The sequence below is a fragment of the Meleagris gallopavo genome, chromosome 15, assembly GCF_905368555.1.
Source record: "Meleagris gallopavo chromosome 15, MGAL_WU_HG_1.1, whole genome shotgun sequence".
NCBI classification, from domain to species: domain Eukaryota; kingdom Metazoa; phylum Chordata; class Aves; order Galliformes; family Phasianidae; genus Meleagris; species Meleagris gallopavo.
Genome location: NC_139418.1, coordinates 9,935,494 through 9,952,680, shown reverse-complemented (window position 1 = coordinate 9,952,680; position 17,187 = coordinate 9,935,494). Strand labels below are relative to the sequence as shown.

At 61.1% G+C, this 17,187-nt stretch overlaps 2 protein-coding genes across 5 annotated transcripts; one reads left to right on the top strand and one right to left on the bottom strand.

Annotated features, from left to right (window-relative positions):
• Positions 1–1,000: 1,000 nt before the first annotated feature.
• On the top strand, positions 1,001–9,193 carry CDHR2 (cadherin related family member 2). The gene is given in 33 exon segments (XM_010718998.4): positions 1,001–1,076; positions 1,459–1,516; positions 1,727–1,792; positions 1,873–2,012; positions 2,118–2,171; positions 2,305–2,394; positions 2,774–2,863; positions 2,941–3,063; positions 3,149–3,292; positions 3,366–3,441; positions 3,548–3,654; positions 3,729–3,956; positions 4,043–4,198; positions 4,366–4,533; positions 4,680–4,741; positions 4,826–5,066; positions 5,150–5,386; positions 5,532–5,601; positions 5,684–5,799; positions 5,801–6,299; positions 6,560–6,631; positions 6,882–6,931; positions 7,013–7,164; positions 7,376–7,478; positions 7,552–7,640; positions 7,726–7,800; positions 7,886–7,963; positions 8,041–8,101; positions 8,206–8,330; positions 8,401–8,511; positions 8,604–8,681; positions 8,769–8,829; positions 8,972–9,193. Coding segments are annotated over 33 exon segments (3,906 nt in total). The 5' UTR covers positions 1,001–1,070; the 3' UTR covers positions 9,092–9,193.
• A 144-nt stretch (positions 9,194–9,337) lies between these two features.
• Positions 9,338–13,229, bottom strand: GPRIN1 (G protein regulated inducer of neurite outgrowth 1). Of its 4 annotated transcripts, none has more exons than XM_010718997.4 (3): positions 13,085–13,229; positions 11,806–11,899; positions 9,338–11,655 (listed from the first exon to the last, which is right to left on the bottom strand). In XM_010718997.4, the coding sequence occupies exon 3, from the start codon at positions 11,624–11,626 to the stop codon at positions 10,460–10,462; it is 1,167 nt and encodes a 388-aa protein (XP_010717299.2). In that variant the 5' UTR covers positions 11,627–11,655; positions 11,806–11,899; positions 13,085–13,229; the 3' UTR covers positions 9,338–10,459. The 4 variants fall into 4 exon arrangements, with proteins under 4 accessions (XP_010717299.2, XP_085092670.1, XP_085092672.1 ...); XM_085236544.1 differs by lacking the exon at positions 13,085–13,229 and adding an exon at positions 12,579–12,706; XM_085236546.1 differs by lacking the exon at positions 13,085–13,229 and adding an exon at positions 12,338–12,445.
• Positions 13,230–17,187: the final 3,958 nt, after the last annotated feature.

Here is a 17,187-nt window from a genome sequence, read left to right as displayed (position 1 = left end):
AGGGATGGAGATGGGTATAGCGATGGGAACGGGGAGAGAGATGGGGATCGGATCGGAGACAGGGATTGGGAGAGGGATGGAGATGGAAACGGGAACGGGGGTGGAGTCGGGGATGGAGATGATGACGGTTTCAGGGAAGGGACAGGTATAGAGTTGGGGATAGGGTGGGGATCTCGGTAGGGATGGGGATGGAGGTGCTGGGAACGCCCCAGGCCAACCCTTGGAAGGTTTAGGGTGTCCCGGGACAGTCGAGGAGGTTTTGCTGTGGGATGTCCTGCACCAGCTGTGAGGGACCCCGGAGGATCCGAGGGCAGAGCAACCGTCCAGCATTAGGGGCTATCCTGGACCAGCTCTCGAGAGTTTCACCCCAGTCCTGGCCCTTGACATGGGGTGGAGCAGGGCCTTGGAGCAGGCTGGGTGTCCTGGGGCGTGCAGAGCTGTGCAGGCACCCGGACCCCTCAGATCCTCCCCGGTGCATGGGGGTGAAGAGGGCCAGGCCATAGGTCCTGCAGAGCCAGGACAGGCTGTGTCTGTGCCCCCCCACACTCACATCCCAGCCTCTTCTGCATGAGCGGAGCCACACAATCCACCCTTGTCCCCAGCGGGCTGAAGTAGGTCAGGGAGGCAGAGCTGAGCCCTTTGGCCCCCCCAGGGAGGGAACCTCACAGCAGGGGATGTGCAGGGCCCCAGCGGCAGCTCCACTGGGTCGGTGCCCACCTGAATCCTGGTGAGACCTCACTGCTCCCAGCCCAGGGGATGCCAGGCAGCCCCTCCCCAGTCCCCTGAGCTTGGGATCCCCCTACAGCCCCACAGGCAGAGTCCTCAGGGTGTGATTTGGGGTGGCTGAGCCATGGGGATGGTCCCCAGCATGGAGGGCTGGAGCTGGGGAGTAGTCACTGGGCTGGGCCGGACTGGGAGGTGAAAAACAGGGAGAAGAATGGGGAAAGCAATTTCTCACCCATTCATTGCAGTTAATCATTGATGAACTTGTTTACTTCAGGAGTCAAAGTTCTGCGGTGCTGCCAAGGTGCAAGTGTGGCGTAGCTGCCGGCAGCATCCCGGTGAGGTGGATGCAGGTAAGGGATCCCAGCACAGCCCCAGTCCCCCCTTGGGCACCGTAGTCTGGGTTTGGGGTGGGGGAATGTATGTTGGAGGGGGTGAGTGGCAGGCTGTCCATTGGCTGTGATACAAGAGAGGGAGATGCTGTGGGGTGTCACAGCTCACTATGGGGCTTCTATGTGGGGCTTGGGGTGATCTGGAGTGATGCAGCCTCCAGGAGCTGGTCTTGGGGTCCCCAGATACTCCTGAGGTCACCAGAACCTAGAGACCAACCCTGTCTCCCCACTGTGTCCCCATGGGACCTATTCCCCTGGGCAGCACAATCCCATCCCAGGCTCTCTCAGTGGGCACAGTGTGGGGACTCGGGACATGCCCCAGTTTCTCGTCTGTGTTCCACAGGCTCCGTGCAGGATGGCATGGCACCCGCTGCTGCTGCTCCCCTTCCTCCTGGCAGCAGGTGAGGACTTTGCTCAGTGCAGGCTTGGGTTGCCGGGAAGCATCAGAGACACTTTCAGCTCCATCCCATTTTCCTGGGGGCACCCATGACCCCCAAAAGTGGCACTGTGGGCTGGGTGGTGGGGATGGCACCACAGGGGAGGGTGAGGAGTGGGAGACGTGGGGTAAGAAAGGGAAGATTCCCTGCACTCAGTTTATGCCCTGCCTGCAGCTTCAAGCAACACAGCTCCCATCTTCAACATGACCATCGTGTACGTGGCTGAGGACCTGCAGATAGGTGAGGGGAGGCTGTGGGGAGGCTGCTGGGGCTGGGGAGAGAGCCTGGGCCTGACTCTGCCTTTGTCCTCTTGTCTCCAGGAGAGTTTGCTTTCCAGCTGATTGCTTATGACCTAGATGGGGACCCGATCACCTACAAGATCTCTGGGACAGATTCCTTCTACTTTAACGCTGATGAACAGACAGGTGTGGTGACACTGAAAAACCTGCTGGACCGTGAGGTGAGGGCAGGGACTGACTGACGGGACCATGGGGATGGATAGCAGAGCCCTCAGACTGAGGTTGAGCTCTGTGTGTCCTGACTGAGCTCTGCTTTATCTTCCCAGTTCCAGGCCAGGCTCACCATCCTTGTCACAGTGTCTGACGGGGTCAATGAAGCAGTGAGTGTGGGAACGAGGATTACAGTGGGGTCTCAGCAGGGTCTCAGTGGGACTGACTGCGATGCTCAGTGGGGCTTTGCTCACGGGGCAGTGCTGGCTGGCTCCTTGTCCCTCATCCAAAGTCTCCCCATAGACCACCAGTCGCCTAACCATCATCGTGGAGGACCGTAATGACAACGCACCAGTCTTCCGGAACCTGCCCTATGAAACTTCTGTCCTTGAGGTACCTTCCTGGGACCTGGCAGCCCCATGGGCGAGTGGTTCCCATAGCATGGGTGTGCCTGGTGACAACAGGCAGCAATAATGTGTGGTGACAGCATGCAGTGACGCTGTGCCTGGGCGTGTGGTTGCGGTGTGTGGTGATGATATTCCTGGCAGACACATCAGTGCCAGTGGGGCCGGCATGCAATGGGACTCTGCCCTCACCAGGAAGGGCCCTTGGAGCTGCTCAGCCAGGGCAAGGCTGGCTCAGAGTACAGACGGGAGTGGTAGAGAGTAGTAGAGTGCCCAACTGAGCACCAGATGGGGTTGGGAGGGGCCAGGCTCAGCACCCTAACCCTGCTTCCCCATGCAATGCCACCACTGCCTCTCTGTGCGCCCAGAACACAACAGTGGGCAGCATCATCTACACCGTGTTTGCTGATGACTCTGACACTGGGACTGCTGCCAAAGTCAGCTACAGCATCCAGGAGGTAAGTACCGCAGCTCTGTGTGGTGGGGGCTCCCCAGGGGTCAGGTCTGGTGACACGTGGCAATGTCCCCTGCCCAGGTAATCCCAGACACCACGAAGAACCACTGGCTCTTCTACATCCTGCTCAATGGGAGCGTGGTGCTGAACAGCTCGCTGGACTACACCATTAACCCCTTCTTACAGCTGAAGATCCTCGCCCAGGTGGGGGACATCTTGCCCAGGTGGGGGCACTGGGTGTAGAGTGGCGGGGAAGGGCGATGTGGGACTAACAGGTGATGTTCCTCAGGATGGTGGAGGGCTGCTGCGCAATGAGACGGTCATCCAGAGCAGCACCACCTACCTGTCCATCACCGTCATCGATGTGCCCAACTTGAACCCATGGTTCCTCAATGAGCCCTACTCCGGCTCTGTGCCTGAGGGCTGCCCACTGGTGAGCAGTCCAATCTACTGCCCTGGGACTAGAGGTGTCCCCGGACTGTGCCCTGATGGCTGTGTCCCCACAGGGCACCACAGTGCTGACCGTCACCGCCATGGACAGAGACACAGGAGTGAACGATAAGATCTCCTACAGCTTCACCAGTGAGTGAGAGGGCACAGAGTAGGGTGGGCACCCGGGGGATTGTGCCTGGGCTCCAGCAGCCAGCAGCCCTGCCCATGACTGAACCTGGTCCCTGCTGTCCCCTAGATGCCAGTGTCCCCTTCGCCATCAACGACACAACAGGCACCATCACTGTCAGCCAGCTGCTGGACCGTGAGCAGCTGCTGAGCGAGGAGGTGCTGCTGGAGGTCACGGTGAGTGGAAAAGCATGAGACCCCTGTTCTTTTCCTCACTCCGCGTGGCCTGACCCGCTCCTCTGCCCACACAGGCACGTGAGAGCAACCTGGACATCTATGGCAATGTGGCCCAGGCCAGCACACTGGTGACAGTGTTGGTGACTGATGTCAATGACAACAAGCCTCACTTCTACCAGTGCCCCCTCTCCACCTGCGACTTCATCTACACCCAAAGCAACTTCACGGGGAGCATCGTCGAGCACTCCCCCTCCAAAGTGCCCGTGTCCAACCTCAACATCGTCGCGCGCGATCCAGACAAGGTGGGAGCCATCGCTGGAGCTGTGCTGCTTTCCCACTGCTCCACTACCCTCACCCTATGTCCATCTCATGTCCATCTCCCCAACAGGGCACCAATGGCACTTTTGAGCTCTACCTGCAGGGTGTGAGTGCCAACGCCTTCACTGTCTCCCCCACGAGAATCGTGGGCACAGGGGAGGTGCAGATCCTTGTGCAGGACCCGTCAGCTGTGGATTATGAGATAACCCACGTCATGGTGGTGCAGGTGGGTCCCTCCTCCCCGCATGCCTGGGGACACAACCTTCACTTGCAAGGACAAGATCAGAGCATGACTTTGCCGCAACAACTTGTTTGGTTTAGAAGAGCTGGGCCAGATATAACAGCTCTCTCTACTTGGGGATCTCTGCGAGACACTGTCACTTTACCCCACAGCTCATTGCTAATGACACAGGGAACCCCACAGACTGCTGCTCCACAGCCACTGTGACCATCGACATCATCGACACCAATGACCACTTCCCCGAGTTCCCGCAGAGCACCTACAGCCTGAGCGTGATGGAGAACAGCCCCGATGGCACCATCATTGCCACCAACATCACGGTCAGGGCAGGGCACAGCTCATGTCCCCAGGGCAGTCACACCAGTGTGACCCATGGAGCCACTTTTTGGGGTGCTCGGTGCCCACACCCAGTGCCTCACATTCATCACTGAAGCATATTTTCCTGGTGTTTCCTGCTCTCTTCTAGGCTTATGATCCGGATAGCGGTGCTGGTGGCCAGATCACCTACCAGCTGCTCCAGGAGTACATGTACGTGGGGCACAGCTGCTGGGGGGCTGTGGGTGCCGTCTGCCCTGGGCTGGAGCCCCAGTGATGGGTCTGTGTGTGCTGCAGCCAGCAAATCTTCATGGTGAATGCCACGACCGGGGCAGTGCTGGTGAGGAATGGGTCTTTCCTGGACCGGGAGATGCGCTCTATGTACTCCGCCAACCTACAAGCCAAGGACGGGGGTAACATGACAAGCACCACAATGCTGGAGATCACCGTGCTGGATGAGAATGACAACGAGCCCATCATCATCGGCTCCTACTTCATCTATGTGGAAGAGGGGCAGAACGTCAGCACACAGATCAGGGTGGGCACCACAAGCAGAGGAGTCAGGGTTTGTCCTGGGCTGCAAACAACTCCATTTCATTTTTCCTGGTGCTCTCTTTCCAGGCCATTGACAATGATGAGGAAGGCACTCCCAACAGTGAGCTGGGCTTCAAAATTGTGCCAGGGCTGTACAGCAACAACTTCACCATCAACCAGATCACTGGAGAGATGCATAGCATTGAGACGCTGGACCGTGAGGCTGTGGACAGTGAGGAGGGGCAGCTGGTGGTGACAGTGGAGGTGTACGACCACGGGATGCCACAGCTCAGCACGATGGTGAACGTCACCATCACTGTGGCGGTGAGCACTGGGCACAGCCAGACCGGATGTAGAGGTGGCACTGTGTCCCCGTGTGCCACAGTTGGAGCAGGTGTCCGTGCTCCTGTCCCTTGCTCCATGCCAGACCTCTAGCATGGTGACACTCACAGGCTATCATCTCCTGCAGGACGTGAATGACAACATGCCCGTGTTCCTCCAACAGTCCTATGAGTTCTCTGTCTTCGAAAGCTCTGACGGTATGAGGAGGGTGGTCAGGCTGTGGGACAAACAGTGCCTGGGGTCAGACAGACGGACACTGAGTGTCTGCCTCTCCTGCAGGGTCCTTCGTGGGGGATGTCGTGGCCACGGACGCTGACCGGACGGAGATCAACTCCCGCATCTCCTTCCAGCTGGAGAGGAGCACCGGCTCCAGCAACTTCTTGATCAGCTCGACTCCGCCTGGGGCCGGGCAACTACAGCGGGCGGCTCTCCCTCGACCCTGACGTAACTGTGGACTACGACACCATGCAGGATAAGTTCTTCTCCTTGGTGGTGCTGGCGGAGAACACGGCTGCAGACAATGCAGGGAACATCGCCAATGTCTCGGTGCTGGTCAACATCCTCGATGTCAATGATGAGCCACCCACCATCCCGTCGTCCTCGCAGAAGAGTGTGAGCGTGAGCGAGAATGGCACGCAGCAGGGTCTGGTCCTCACCGTGGTTCCCTTTGACCCAGACACCAACCACTCGCTGGTCTTCGAGGAGCTGTCGGTTGCCTGCTATAAGGGCGGTAGCAGTGCTGGGGAGGTGTGCTGGGACTGGTTTGTGCTGCTGCCCAATGGCTCATTGCTGGCCGACAGCTTGGACATTGACTATGAGCTGTGTGATGAGGTCCGGCTGGCCATGCGGGTTGAAGACCTCTACACCCAGAAAGGCGACCGCTACAGCAAGAACGGTACAGGCAGAGCCCACATCCTGTGTCCACCATGAGCAGGGCAGGGAGGAAGATGGGACCTGGAGCTGCTGCTTCCCCAGAGGAGCACCTCTTTGGGATGGATGGAGGCTGTGCCCAGCTCTTTGGTCCCTTTGGGTTGGCAGGAAGGTGTCCCCAGTTCTTTGGTCTCTGCCACAGGGATCTGGGCCTTCTGGGGGAATGTGGCTCCCAGAGGACACAAAGCAGGACTGACCAGTGCTCTGTGTTTGTGGCTTTGACAGAAACCCTGGAGATCCGGATCACAGACATTAACGACAATGCACCTATCTTCTTTCCTGTCTCCGGGACCTTTGGTGAGCAGAAGAGCTTAGGATACAGCATCCATGATCTGCTCTTTGCTGTGTGGCTCTGCCCAGCTGCCCAGGAAGCAGAGGGCTGTGAGCAGCTTGGTGTACAGGCTGGGACAACCCACTGCTCCCCACAAAGAGCAGCATGAGGTGCTTAGGGCTGCACCTGTGCTACTGAGCCATGGGGCATGCGGGGCATGGGGTCTGCAGCATACTTAGCTGCAAAGCACCCCAACTACACTGTCTGTCCCCACAGTCATTGTCCCAGAAATCTCTCCTGTGGACCTGCAAGTGGCTACTGTGAAGGTGAGGAGCTGTGCACACTTCTGGGTGCTGGGCTCACCCATCTGTGCCCACCTGTGCTGCTGACACACTTGGTCCCTGCAGGCCACGGACGCCGACTCGGGGCTGGGAGGAACCATCGTTTTCTCCATCATCAGCGTGGTGCTCGTGCAGGAAGATGGGGTCAAGCGGCCCTTTGATAACCTCTTCAAGGTGGTGACCTCAGCTGACCAGGACAACTACACCGGGAGCATTCAGTAATGCCATGGGGCCAGGCTGAGCTGGGAGTTGTGTGGTGTGGGCTGAGCCCTGCTCAGTTCTTGTGCTGCATGGCAGGGGCACAGGCAACGGATGGAGGGAGGATATTCCCAGCTCCTTGGTCCCCATCAAAGGGGCCTGAGCGTGCTGGGAGGATGGGGCTCTCGGAAGACCCAGCCATGTGGGATGCTGATGTCCCCATCCCCTCAGGGTGGCCAGCAACCTGGACAGCTCACTGAAGGGACAGTACCAGGTGACTGTGGAGGCTCGGGACAGTGCAGCACCGCAGCATGCAACACAGACCACCCTCAATGTGAGTGTCACGCCATCCCCTTGGGATGCCCCATGCCCTCCTGAGCCCCTCTCACTTTGCTGTCTCCACACAGATCTTCACAGTGGACCAGAGCTATCGCATTCACCTTCAATTTACGACAACAGTGGATGAAGTTCAGAGCAATTTGGAAAGCATCAGAATGTATGGGGGCCTGGCAGGGGCTGGGGCTGGGGCTGCAGGTCCTGCTGCTCCCCATACACACACCTCACCCATAACCCCATTGCAGAGCCCTGACCAGCGCCACTAAGGCAGGGGTCTATGTGTCAGCCATCCGGAGCTATGAAGACAGTCGTGCCACTCAGTGAGCAGGGGTGTGGCAATGGCATCGGCCATGGGGAGGGCACCATGCCCCACAGCCCGCTCACCCCTTCTTCCTGTCTCCACAGGGTGAAAGCCAAGTCGGTGATGGAGGCGTACTTCGTCTACAGCAATGGCACAGCACTGGACGTCAACCAGCTGACCCTGTGTGTGCTGGGGAGGGAGCTGTGTGCCAGCACTGCTGCCCACCCCATTACTCATCCTACTTCTTTTCCCTTGACAGGCTCATCCATAGCAACCCACCAGTCCTGGCCAACCTGATGAACCTGGGCCTGGTCATCATCGTGAGTGGGGGTGGGCAAGGGGTGCAGGGACAAGGCACCAGCCCCATGTGGTTCCTTGGGGGTCCTCATGCCTACACATTGCCCACAACCCCACTGTGTGCTAGGGCCCCGGTGAAGTGACAGAGCCCAGCAAGGAGAAGGAGATGATCGGCGTCATCGCGGGGCTGGCAGCGTTCCTAGTCCTCTTCATCCTCATCATGATCCTGGCCTTGGTGCTGACCATCAGGAGGTACCATGCACCCCGTGTCCCCACATACCCCTTGTCCCCACATCCCCACTCACCATCACCATCCCCGCAGCTACAAGAGGAAGCTGAGTGCGATGAAGGCTCTCAAGGCAGCCACGACACTGAGCCCGGCCGTGGTGCAGGGAGCGGGCATCCCTGGCACCAACAAGTACAATGCTGAGAGGTGAGCACAGGCTCCCTGTGTCTGTCCCCATGTTGCTCCCACATAGCTGACCCCACAGGGACCATCACTCACTGCCACCCACCCTTGGCCAGGGCCAACCCCATGCTGAATCTCTCGCTGGACCCATCCCATGACCTGGGCTTCCATGAAGAAACCAGCTCGCTGGCCAGGTGAGCTCTACAGGCAGCTCTAAAGGCCACTGGCCTTGCCTGTGTCCCCATGCTGCCACCACCTCTTATACCCTCCCCTTTCTGCAGCATCAATTCCCTGGATGAAAACAAGGTAGACTCACCCAAGGAGGACAACTTCAAGGCCAAGGTAGGAGGCAGGGCATCCTGCTCACCTCCACCCAGCCCCATTCTGCTGTGGCACAAGGACTGCTGGATCCTCGCATCCCTTTCCCCCCATCCCTGCTCTGGGGATGAAGTATCCCCACCCTTCTGACTGTGCTCTCTTCCAGAGAGGGAGCCCACATCCCACAGACTCCACCGAGGACGAGGTGCTGGCGGCCGCCCTGAAGATGAAGGAGCCCTCCAAAATGGCCTACATCAACACTGCCTTCAATACCACCGACCTGTGAGCAGCATGTGGAGCACAGAGGGGCCGGAGCAGGACTCAGGCAGCTGCTCTGGCAATGTCGTGTTCAATCCCAGCAATAAACCCATCTCATGTGGTGACAATGTCCCATGGCCACCAGCCCCTCGGTGCTGGCCCCAGGGGGTCCCCTCTCCTGGAAGGAAGGGGTGGGTTGAGGTCAGGCTGGAGGGGCTCGGTGTCACCACAGGGCTCTGTGCCACCCTGCTGTCTGTCACCCCACATGTCCCCACCAAGAGCTGCTGGCAGCACTGCACAGAGCTTTCTGCAATGTTTTATTACCCAACACCCAAACTGACAAGTGTAGTTCTCCCACCCCCTTCCTCCCCCCACCCCCCAAAAAACAGAGGAAAACAAAGAAATTTGGGGATGAAGCCGTAGTGGAGTGGACTGGCAGGCCAAGGGATCCCCAGCACACCAATTTTTTGCAGCCTCCTGCAGCTCAGGTGCACTGAGTCAGACTGGTGGGGGGGGAGCAGGAGGCAAGATGTGGGGCCTGACAGTTTGGCACTGACACCGAGGTACTGCTGGCAGAGGGGTGCTCACCCCCCCAGCACACCGACTTTGCTCTTGGTTCCGCCCAGCAAGGCAGGGATACAGGGACAGTGTTTTGAAAGAGCTGCAGCCCCGCAGGCTGCTGGGGGGGAGTTGGCTGACGGCTGAAAGTGTCTCTTAAAAAGCTCCAAAAATGCAAACACGGTTCAAGAAAAGCCCCCCCACCCACCCACCCCCCTGCAAAATCCCAGCGGTAAAAAGTGGCAGCACTTTGCAGCTGGCGCGGCCCCAGGGGGAGCAGCGAGCAAGGCTGGGGGATCCACAAAGGGACAGCCTGGGGGCTCTGGGTGCTGCTCACAGCAGCGTGGCTGGGAGGCTCCTTCCCCACCACCGGGACAGGACATGGACATTCCCGTGCTTCGACTGCAGCCAGGGAGGGCTGGGGACTATGGAGACAACCTCCCCAAACGCCTCCAGCTGCAGTGACGGGGACAAGCAGCTGATGGCCCCGAGCAGACGTGCTCCAGCCCCACAGCCCTTCTGCTGGGCACAGCAGTGGGACATGATGCTGATGTGGCAAGAACAGGAGTGGGGTGGGCAGCCAGGGACAGTTGTCACTGCTGCTGCCCACGAGCCCAGCTCTAAGCCACGGTCAGGCCCCCACCCCTCGCACAGGGAGATGGCACCCATCTCGTGTCCCAGGGCTGGGGGGGACCCCAGCAGATGAGACGCCCCATCCCCACCTGCAGCACTCCATCACCATCCGCCTGGAGCGCTGCACGCCGGCAGCAGGCGTCTCGGGACGCAGGGCAGGGACACTTCCCCATGTCCCCTCCGTCCCACTGGGGTGGGCAGTAGCTCACTCCATGGCAGGGCCGGTGCGAGAGCAGCACCGCGGCCGCCGGACGTTTTGCAGCAGAGCCCGGAAGACGCTGGGCTGCCTCTTGGGCTCGCCCTTGCGTGGAGCCCCTTTGATGGAGCTGGCGCGGGTGCTCTGCGGGGTGGCCACCGCCTGCCGCCCGTGCTCCTCGATCTGCTTCTCCAGGTGCTTCTGGATGGCCATGCCCAGCACCTCCACCTCCATGGAGGCCCCGTACACCTCCCACGTCATCCCCTTCTCGTCCCAGCTCACCTCCCGGATGGGCTCTGGAGCCTCCTCCACCACCCCTTTCACGTGCACCTCGGGGTATGAGGCCTGTGGGGACTTGGCCACTGGCGTCATGGGCCCGGTGGCCACCGAACGCGTCTCCACAGGCATGGATACCTGCATCTCCGCGTCCTTCTTGGAGGGCTCCAGGCGTGGGGCAGAGCCCAGCTCTCTCTTGGGGAAGGTGAAAGCGGCTGCTCCACCCGGGGGGCTCATAGGGCTCAGTGCCACTGACACCAGGGATGCACGGCTGTCCACTTGTGTCCCTGTGTCCTGCATGCCGGCATCCTGCGGGGGTGTCACCTCGAATGAGTAGGACCCACAGAGCAGCTTGGCAGTCCGGGGCTGCTGGGTGCTCTCGGTGCTCCTATCAGCTCTGCCCTGCTCCCCAACTCTCTGGAGCTGCTCGGGGGTCTCGGTGCCCCCTGTGCCACCCTGGGGCTGCTCCTGGCTTGGCATCGGGGAGGGCGGTTCAGCTCCCACTGATGGCTCCAGGAATGCCACATGCTTGGCTGGAGCCGGCGTGCTGCCCACGTCCTTGCTGGGTGCCTTGAGGCAGGGCTCAGGCAGGGAGGGCACAGGGGTGGCCTTCTCCTTCTGGGTGCCCCCTGGCTCCATAGGACCGCAGGCAGGGGCAGTACCACCGGCTGCCCCGCAGCTCCCCAGTCCTGTTGGCACCGGCACCTTCTCCACAGTGCCCAGGGCCTCGGGCTCGGCCACGCAGCAGGTCCTCATGCCACGGCCATCCACGGTGCAGCCAGAGCTGGGCAAGCGCTCACCCACTGGCGGGCAGCCCGAAGAGCTGGCACCAGGCTCACAAGTGTCCTCAGCCTCTCGGCTCAGCAGCTGCAGGGCCTCGGGCTCCCTAGTGCTGCCCATGCCCGGGGAAGGCTTCTCCCATGCTAGTCCTGCAAGAGAGGCAATAGGGTGGTGAGCTGGGCATTGTCAGTCAACAACTGCTTCTTGCCACACCACACCTGACAACAGGGCTGGCTGTACCCAGAATGCGCCAGCACAGTGCCCACCCCGGGAAGGGAAGGACAGTGTCAGCCACCTACCACAAAAACAGCTGTTCCCTGGTGTGACTGAGCCACGTGTGGGATTCAGGGGCTGCTCTGGCTGCTGGGGCCACAGGGCCGTGGCCTGGAGACCCTGCAGAGAGAACAGTTGGAAGGCAACCTGTAGTGCCCAGTAAGAGCCTCGCTCAAAACAAAGCTCCCATCAGAGCCATGCACGCAGGTATCCAACCCAGGGCACACACTGGCCTGCAGGCAGCAGCAAGCGGAGGGGCCAGGGGCTGCACAGGACACTGGGGGCTCTGCCTGGCAGGGCAGGGTGTGCCAGCTAGGCACCGTGCACACTCGCCCTGCACAGATACCCACACCCGCACGAGGCCACGTGGAACGAGGGGCAGAAGCCGGTGTCACACAAACAGCTCCAAATGATTCCCAGCCCTCCGAGCCTTTCTCCCTACGGAGCTCCCCAGTCCCACCCGTAACACCTCCCCGCGGGGCCGAACCCACCCTGAGAGCATCCTGCCCGGGGCACACGCGTGTGCACGCAGAGAGACACGAACACGCGTGTACCCACCCGCAGGCACACGCACTCCCGCCTGCAGGCACGGGCACGCAGCCGCCGGCACACGGCTCCGGGCGCACACACTCGTGGACACGCGTGGGCACGCCCCGGCCGAGCCGCGAACAAAGCCGCCCTCGCCGCAGCCCCGAAGGGTGGGAGGCGGCGGCCGCTCCCGTCCCGGTGATACCGCCGCGGGGGCTCCGGGAAGGAGCGGGGGAGCCTCGCCACGTGCGCGCCCCGGGCCCGCGGTTACCTGCGGCGGCGGCGGCTCCGGCGCGGTCCTGTCCCGCTCCGCTCCGCTCCGGCGCGGTGGCGGTGGCGGAGCATGCGTGGGGCGGCGGCGGGGGCGGTACCGTGCCCCAGGCCGCTCCCCCCGCAGCGGCACCCCCGGTCTGCGCCCCGCACCGGCACCACCCGCTCCGGTGTTGGGGGCCCGGTTGTCCGGGGGGGGAGGGAGGGGTGGAGGGCAATCTGGTATCATCGCCCCGGCGCTGTTCCCAGCCCGGGGACCCCACCGCCCTGGGACCTCACCCCCATCCCCATCTCCCGATCGTGAGATCCTCTCCCGCTAGAACCCCGACACAGCACCCGGGTGCGGGAATGGCTCTTGTCCCGCCCAGCCACCCAGCGCCCACAGGACATGCTACACCTGGGTACGGGGGGGCACGTGGCCGGCGGCCCCTCGGCCCTTGGCACGAGCCCCGTGGTGCCGTCCTTTGGGTGGCGATGACAGCGACTCAGAGCTCGTCCCCCTCCTACCTGGTGATGGAGATGTCCACTTCCCCGCCGGGCATCACCGCGGGGCCACCGGCGCCGTCCCGCTGCCCGCTGCACCCCGCGGCTGCCAGCCCGAAGGACGGGGACGTGCGGGTCCCTTCTGCCGCCGCGGACGGGAACGAGGAGGGCTTCTGCTCAGCCCTCGCTCGGGGGGAGGATGGGGAGGGGAGAACGTCCCCGTCTCCCTCCCGGCAGCGCTGCCTCTGCTCCCGGGCTCAGGCTTTGTCTAACTCCTTCCCACGCACTCCCGCTCGCGCTGCGGGGGGGAAGGCGGCCCGCGAGCATCGCCTCGGGGCTCACAGCCCCCCCCGAGGCCCCGCCTGCCCCCAACAACCCTGCAGGGCCAGCACCTCTCTGCCGCTGGGATGTCGTGCTGGCAGATGGCACTGCCCCACGCATGGAGACACGCGGTGAGCCCCCCACATGTTGCCTTGCAGAGGGGTGGTGGAGGGCAACACCACCTCGTGTGAAGCCCCGGTCAGCATGAGTCTAGCTCGGTTGTCCCTCCACGGCAGTGGAGACTGAGGGAGGAACATCCACCACGGTGCACCCCGCAGCCATGTGCCAGTCTGGCCACCTCCTATCCAGCCCAGCACCCATGGATGCCACTGGGACTGCTTTGGAGAGAGGGTGGTGCAACAGGTCCCTGCAGCAGATGGGGCTGTGAGTCTGGAGCCAGGAGGGTTAATGTTAACCCTGACATAGGGTTAACTCTGCCTTGAAATTAACATTAACCCCCCCCACACACACAGCCCTATAGATCTATAGGGTGGTGCAGTGTCGGCGCCAGCGCGGTGGGAGCTGGCACACCTGGTTGCCTGGAGACAGGGGAGGTTGGCGGTGGAAATGCTCCTTCCAGTAAACAGCGAGGCTGGAACAAAACCCCGATTGCTAAAAATAGGGAGGAAGAATATCAAAATAAAGAACGCAGCCTGCAACCCCGGGGCACCCCTGCACCACCGCCAGGCACCCCGCCAAGCCAGGGTGGCACACGTGTGAGCAGTGACACACGTGGGCAAGCGGTGCTGCAGAGCACAGACCCCACTCCCGGACCCCCGAGCACGCAGCACCTCGTGCCGGCTGTTGCACCGCAACCGCTTGTCACACGCGATGCAAAAGCAGCGCTCACAGCTGCCAGACGTTTGCATACCCAGAAGCTGTCATACCTCCAGGCTCTGCCCCGTGCCCTGTGCTGGTCCCAGCTCTGTGCTCACTGTCCCATTTCCCCCCTTGCAGCAGGGCCAAGGTGAGGTGCACCCTGCCTGGTTCACCTATGGCTTTACATCCCATGTAGCTGTGAGCTTACACCCCACGCTGCCACACAGGAGATTAGGGGGTCAAGAGGGGCATGGAGTGACAAGAGACACCACGGGTAGATTCAGGTCCTGTCAGTGGAGGGGACGTGTCTCTCCCCGTCCCTCTATCCCCCTGCCCAGGACTTTGCCGTAGGGCTGCTGGCTCACTCCCTGCCTGCCCTTTCCCTGCACTCTGCTCTCCCCTCACCCATCAGCATCTCCTACCCCCATGAGATGGTGATATGAGGGGACACGCATCTCCTCCCCTCCCTGCAGCCAGCCTTCCTCCCCGGCCAGCTGCCTCCTCCTCCTCCTCTCCCCACCCGGGCACCTCCGGGCTGGCAGGATAACAATAGCGAGGAGGATGAGTAAGATGGTCCCCATTGCCTTGGCAACACACTCCCGCGCTCCCGGCTCGCAAGGAAGCCAGGCAGCTGCCTGAAAAGCGCATCCTCCCCGCGGGGAGGGGGCTGCGGGTGCAGGTAACATGGCAGCCCCCTCCCTGTGCGACGCAGCCCTGTCTCCCACGCACACGGGCAGCGACACGTGAACGCAACAGCGTGCCCACACCACCTGGCTTGCGCCTGAACTGATGGAGGGGCCCTCAGTGCCGGGCCCTGGGGCTCACAGGCAGGACCCTGAGCATGGCCAGAGAGCTGCAGGTGCCTGAATGGGGCCAGCAGGAGGTCTGGTAGTGCATCCCTGCATGGCTCCCTGCCTGTGTGCTGCCCCAGACATCTGGCTCTGCAGCCCCCGCTCCCGACCTTGCCCCCAAGGTGCCCCGCCCTGATTGGCTCCACCCACCACGCCGCCACCACTCCGCACCCCTCCTCCCAACATAGACCCCGCCCTCTTTTCCCAGCTGCAACCAATCAGGAAAGCCTCGCAGCCACTTCACACAGCGCCCTCTGGTGGCCACTCTGCCACGGCTCAGCCAATCAGAGAGCTGCTTGCTCCGGCACAATCCTCGGCAGGCGCAGCTGCCATGTCATTGCCATGAGGCGATGGAGGGGCTAGGGCAAAACCAGTGCTGGTTTTGCTGCTCTCCCCCTCAGCCCCCTGCAGCCATCAGCATGTGGTCTTCCCTACATCCCTCTCACCCAAGCGCCCCGTGCTCCCTGAGGGCGTATCACACCCTAACCCTGTCCTGCAGCAGTATGGCTGCTCAGAGCCCGAGGCGGCTCAGCCCCATCCCTCAGCAGGCACTGGGCTGTGCTATCAGAGCTCCCCACAGCAGCCCTGTGCCCGCAGGATGGCTGCTTGTTAAGAAATCGCTGTCTGGAGGAACAAACCCAGCTGAATGATTTCTGATCACCTATTGTGACGAGATGCTGCCGCTTCAGAAGATTCAAAGCCTCTCCTTCATCTCCTCTGTGCCATTTGTGGCAGGATGGCAGACACTCTGCCTTTCTTTTCTCTCTTTTCCCAGGGGTTCGTTTCAGCAGTTCAATCGGTGTCGGTGAAGTAAAAGCCCTGGCTGCATTAATGACATACAAATGTGCCGTAGCAGAGAAGTACAAGAGGAATGCAAAGCTCGTGGTGAATTGGGCACGGGATGGGGTTGTGGTACAGTGAGTCAGAAAAGCTTGTTAGGAGCTTTGAAAATCAGAAGAGCTCTAGGAGTGCAGGATGTTCCTTTGGGCACAGATGTGTGAGGGCAAGGCTTGCTGCAGAACGCAGCACCGGGCTGCGGGACGCTTGCGTTCACCAGGGAGCAGCAGGCATTGAGCTTCTCACAAGCAGGCTCTGTGTTGTCATGGATTCGGCTCTGCCTGCTGGTGGCTGTGACAAGCTCAGGGCCCGCATCCTGCCCCGGCTTCGGATCTGCTCCGTGCAGGTCACACAGCATCAGGAGGGAGCTGTGTGTGGCAGAGGGATCCATGCAGATCCGCCTCATCAGGTCTCCTCCAGATGTTCCTTTTGGGGTGCTATGGATGTGAGGCCTGATCCCAGGAAACGCTCCTTGAGTTCACCTGCTCCTTCCCCTGCTGACGGCCCATAACTCATGCTCCATTTGCACAGCCCGTCCTCTCTGCATGTCACTGTGATGCACTCTGACAGGCGGGGAGAAGACGCTTGTGGTGAGTAGCACTCACCCAGCCACTGTGAAAAGCAGCTCGGGGTGGGGGAGAGGGGTGGTGAACTCTGATTTATGGTTTGGTGCATGCGGGCAGACACATGCTGAAAAAGACGCTCCTGTGCCGCCTGCTGTGCTGGGGGAAGATGCAAATCAGAGAGCGGCTGGGAGGGGAGGGGGCAGAGGGACCAGGAGATCACAGGTCTCTTTGTTGATACAGCAAGGGCTCTCAGCTGCTGTGAATTAACTCCCTGCAGGCAGCAGGCAGGGAAGGGTTCTATACCTTGGGGCCTATAGTTACAACTGTGTTTTAGTGTTATTGCACTAAAAGGAATGTGAGCTGGAGGAAACAATGAGACATTTTACTGTAGAGATGGACAAAAAGGGACTTATAGGTGAGAGTGGTTGTGTCCCCATGGTGTAAGAAGAGCGTGGTTTACAGGCAGGGGAGCAGCTGCCTGGCTGGGCAGGACACAGGGACCGCTGCTCAGGCACTGCCTATCAGCACTGGTCACTGATCTGCTGCTCTGCTGTCACTTAACTGCTTTCTTTACCTCAGTTGTGAATCTGCAGCAGGGAGGGCCTCCTGCAGCACCAAGAGCTGGCTCAGGCTGTGCTCTAGGTGCTGTTGGTCAGAGTCTGGCCTGGCTACTGTCCTTGATTCCTGCTGGCACTCACAGTTGCAAGGAGGAAGGAATGTTTCTCTATCACAT